The 4,054-nt window shown below is 55.0% G+C and overlaps 2 protein-coding genes across 5 annotated transcripts in view; one reads left to right on the top strand and one right to left on the bottom strand.

The window, feature by feature from the left end:
* ERCC1 (excision repair cross-complementation group 1) overlaps positions 1-379 on the top strand; it is a 17,125-nt gene extending 16,746 nt beyond the window's left edge. For 2 of the 3 annotated variants that reach the window (XM_011975101.1, XM_011975103.1), the window contains one exon: positions 196-307. In XM_011975101.1, coding sequence (XP_011830491.1) covers positions 196-249 — 54 coding nt within the window. In that variant the 3' untranslated portion in view covers positions 250-307. Of the gene's footprint in view, positions 1-195 lie in introns of all 3 variants that reach the window. The other variant, XM_011975102.1, reaches the window with a different exon arrangement.
* CD3EAP (CD3e molecule, epsilon associated protein) lies at positions 131-3,780 on the bottom strand. 2 transcript variants are annotated; one of them, XM_011975105.1, is made up of 3 exons: positions 3,197-3,780; positions 2,679-2,820; positions 131-1,797 (listed from the first exon to the last, which is right to left on the bottom strand). In XM_011975105.1, the coding sequence occupies exons 1-3, from the start codon at positions 3,216-3,218 to the stop codon at positions 420-422; spliced, it is 1,542 nt and encodes a 513-aa protein (XP_011830495.1). In that variant the 5' UTR covers positions 3,219-3,780; the 3' UTR covers positions 131-419. The 2 variants fall into 2 exon arrangements, with proteins under 2 accessions (XP_011830495.1, XP_011830494.1); XM_011975104.1 differs by having other exon boundaries at positions 135-1,797; positions 3,191-3,780.
* Positions 3,781-4,054: the final 274 nt, after the last annotated feature.

Raw genomic sequence — 4,054 nt, 5'->3', positions numbered from 1 at the left:
ACAGAGCAAGTCTGCGTCTCAAAATAAATAAATAAATAATAACTTAAAAAGATTGTAACTGGATTGTTTGTAACTCAATGGATAAATGCTTGAGGGTATAGGGGGAAAAAAAAGAACCAAAACCCCACTCTAGATTTACCCAGGAAACAGCTCCTTTAATGACTGGTTCCTCATTTTTCTCTCCCTCCCATCCAGGCCCGGAGGCTGTTTGATGTCCTGCATGAGCCCTTCTTGAAAGTACCCGGATGACCCCAGCTGCCAAGGAGACCCCCGGGGTAAAAATAAAGCATCCTCCCAGGCCAGGATCCTGTTGGCTATGCTGGTGCAGTCTCTGGGGAGGGGTTCTTGGGGTGACACCTTCAGATGGCCTAGGTGGGCACCTTCAGCTTTCTTTAGTTCCTCAGTTTCCCTGGGGTAGATTACACAGGCTGCTGCTGCTTCCTCCGCTTCTTGTCTCGGCCTGTGGGAGCCTCCTCCCCAGACTCTGAATTCAGCGGTGGCCCCCGCATCTCCTCTGGGGGCACTGTTTCTGGCATCCAGCTTTCCTGACTCCGCTTCTTCCTCTTCTTGGTGGATCCTGGAGTTGCCCTGGCCTCAGGCTGTCCCTCCCCTGGCAGCTCAGGCTCTAGTGGCTGAATCAGCTCAGTCCTCAGCTCAGTCATTGTGTGACCTCTCTCTTTCTTCTTCTTCTTCTTGGTGGACGTGGGAGCTACCTGAGGCTCAAGGTCATCCGGCAGCTCAGGCTCCACCACCTCTGTCTCTGGCTCCACTGTGGCATTTTGCTGTTTGTCTTTCTTCCTCTTCTTTTTGGGAGCTGCCAGGGCTGCCTGGGCCTGAGGCTCAGCTCCACCTGGCTGTTGAGGCTCCGTCATGCCCCCTGGGAACTCCAGAGGCTTCATCTCTGGCTCCACTGGCTCCATCGCCTCCGTCCCTGACTCCATCATTGCAATCTGTTCCTTCTCTTTTTTCCTCTTCTTTGTAGGGGGAAGAGGGATGCCTTCCTCCAGTGGCTCCACCTTCACCTGTGGCTGACACTCAACTGTCACCCCCTCCTCTGGCTCCATCCCTTCCGTCCCCTTTTGCCTCTTTCTCTTTTTGGTCGGGGACAGGACTGTGTCTTCTAGAGGCTCAGTGTGAATCTGTCCCTGCTTCACTGTCTTGTCTTCTGGCTCGAAGGTTTCTGTCCCTTTGGGCTTCTTCCTCTTCTTGGTGGTGGACGGGAGCAGCACTCCCAGAGGCTCCAGTGTCTCCACTGTGGGCTCTGTCCCCACAGGCCCTGCCACCTCTGGTTCTTTCAGCTGCTGATTTTTCTTCTTCTTCTTCTTCTTCCTCACATCCATTTCTGGGGACCCCAAAGTCATGTCCACCTCCAGGACCCCGTGCCCATTCACTGCCTCCAGAGTGACTGGGCCCTCTGTCACCTGCATCTCCTTTTTCTTCTTCCCTGAGGTGAGCAGGTTGGGGGCCAAGGTTGACCTAGGCCCTGTGACTGGTGGGTTGCCCCCAAAGGCACAGAACCGAGGCCGCAGGCCAGGGGGGATCTGTGGTGGGGGACTTGCTGGGATGAGCTGCAGAGGGCTCCCCGACAGGGATTGCTGGGGACCCTCAAGGATCCTTAGGGTGCCCTGAGGGGCTGAGGCACAGGTGAATCCACCTCCTGCCTCCGTTGAGGGGGCCAGCAGGGTCGCTTCTGCAGCCTGGGGACAGCTGCTGAGGACTTGATAGCGGTGCCGCTTGCCTGCCAACTTGCCCTTGACGATCTGTGAGCCAGAGAGAGGCACATGCCGCCCGTTGAAGCTACAGAGAGAAACAGGGAGGGCAGAGGGTTAAGTGGAACAGGAGAGGGAAGCTTTGTTTTTTTTTTTTTTTTTTTGAGACAGACTCTTGCTCTGTCACCCAGGCTGGAGTACCGTGGCACAATCTCAGCTCACTGCAACCTCCACCTCCTGGGTTCAAGCGAGTCTCCTGCCTCAGCCTCCCAAGTAGCTGGGATTACAGGCGCCTGCCACCATGCCTGGCTAATTTTTGTATTTTTAGTAGAAACAGTTTCACCATGTTGGCCAGGCTGGTCTTGAACTCCTGACCTCAAGTGATCTGCCCGCCTCGGCCCCCCAAAGTGATGGGATTACAGGCACGGGTCACTGCGCCCAGTGGCCTCTGGTCTTTAATAAAACATGACTAGAGTGACTCCATCTTAAAGTGAGTAGCTAGGCACTTAAAAGGTTCATGCTTATGGCCTAAACATAACCACATCCCAAGCTGACCACCAATTATAATTACAGAATATGTATGGCCATACAGGACATGTCCCACCAAGCCTGCAGAATGTCCAAATGTCCTAAGAATGCAGCCCCCGTTGCTTAAATATGATATAAATGAGCAAGCTTAGGTTGCAGGATTAATGGTCATGGATAACACCAATAGCCCCTACGTTTAGTGAGCTTATCTGCACACTCCAAGTTTAATTATAGTTCCTTATAAGTAGAGATACTAACAAAGGGTCGTAGGTTTCTCCTTCTTTCTGAGGATACTTTACTCTGTAAAGGAGTAGTTTCCAATAAACTTGCCTCTTGCATTGTGCTCTGTGACTCGCCTCGAATTCTTTCCTGTGACAAATTCAAGAACCCGCTCCTGAGGTCTGGATCGGGACCCTCTTTTCCGTCAACAAGACCACTCACCAGTCTGGGGCAAAGTCTGCAGGGGCCTGAATAAGCCACAGCTCCGTATCTGGACCCGTCAGCGCCTCCAAGGAGAAACGAGGGGACTCCGAGGCTGGGGGCTTCGCGATAAAGTTAGGGGGACAAGAGAACCGAGCAGCACCTGCAGCAGAAGGGGAAATGGGGTCTTACTGACACCTCCTTGCCGGTCCAATCTTGCAGGGCGCACCTATCGGTCCGTTGGTCTTAACCTCGTGAGCACTCCAATCCCCTCAACCTGGTTCCTCCTTTCTGCCCACCTGTTCCCCAGAGGCGACCTCAACTTCACCGATCCAACCCCTGGGGGCGCCTTGCTCTCCACGGGTAGCCCCCAACAAGATAACCCTCTCTCCGTTCGTATTCCCGTTCGCCCACAGGGAATGCACGCTCTCCGCAAGTCCTGCTTCCAGGGACGCCTCCTTTTCGGCCCGAACCTTCCCGGGCGCCCCTTTCTCCTCCCACCAGCGCACCCTCCGCACCCCGTCAACACGCACGCTCACCGCCGGCCTGGGGCTCCTCCATCCCGAGACCTACACCACAGGCGACCCAGTAGCCCGGGCTGCTCACACCCAGTTGCAGACCACGTGGATCCAAAGGGGTACGGCCTCATCCGGGAGCGCCCAACTGGTGCTGGAGCGCGGGGGTAGGTATCGCTCGACTCCCGTTCTGCAGGAAAAACTGGGGGAAATTTCCACGTGTGCAGATCAGAAAACCGAGGAAGAAGTCTTTTTCGGAGAAATGTATTCCCGAAAGCCGCTGATTCGTTGTTTTGCTGGAGTCAGAGGCCCGTCGGGTCCCGATGGGTCGCCCCCATCGTCTGTCCAATATGGTTTGTTGCAACGCCTCCTTAAAGGGGCAGCCACACTGCTCTTCCTAAGTCTTAAAGAGACAGGACGGTCGATTGGTCTGAAATTCTTAAAGAGATAGGTAAGAATCCTAGTTAGCAGGGCTGTGCTTTCTGTGTTAAATGCCTTCTGGGGAGGTCCAGATGCCTCGGAAGTTCAGAACTTGACTGGGAGAAGCGGGAAAATGGAGAAATAGGGGCAATCCGTCCGGAGGGCGTGAAGTTCCAGCCAGGGGCGGGGCTTCTGAACTACGGGGGAGCGGGAAACATAGGGGGAGGAGCTTGTGGTTCTTGAGGGAGGAGCCTCGGACCCAGGAGCCCGACACGCGTGGAGTGGTGCTGAGCACGGTGTAGCGCTTGTGGATTAAATGGGACTTGTAGATGCCCTCGGGGGTTTAGTCTCATGCGTGGGAAGCCTCGATGACTTTCAGGAAGGGACCTGATCGGCGACTCCTCCCTGCCCCAGGGCGCGTGTAAACAGCCGCACGTGGATGCAGATTTGGGGGACGCACCC

The sequence above is a fragment of the Mandrillus leucophaeus genome, unplaced genomic scaffold (genome assembly GCF_000951045.1).
Source record: "Mandrillus leucophaeus isolate KB7577 unplaced genomic scaffold, Mleu.le_1.0 Scaffold151, whole genome shotgun sequence".
NCBI lineage: Eukaryota > Metazoa > Chordata > Mammalia > Primates > Cercopithecidae > Mandrillus > Mandrillus leucophaeus.
The sequence above is the reverse complement of the archived record's forward strand: the minus strand, read 5'-3'. Positions and strand labels throughout refer to the sequence as shown.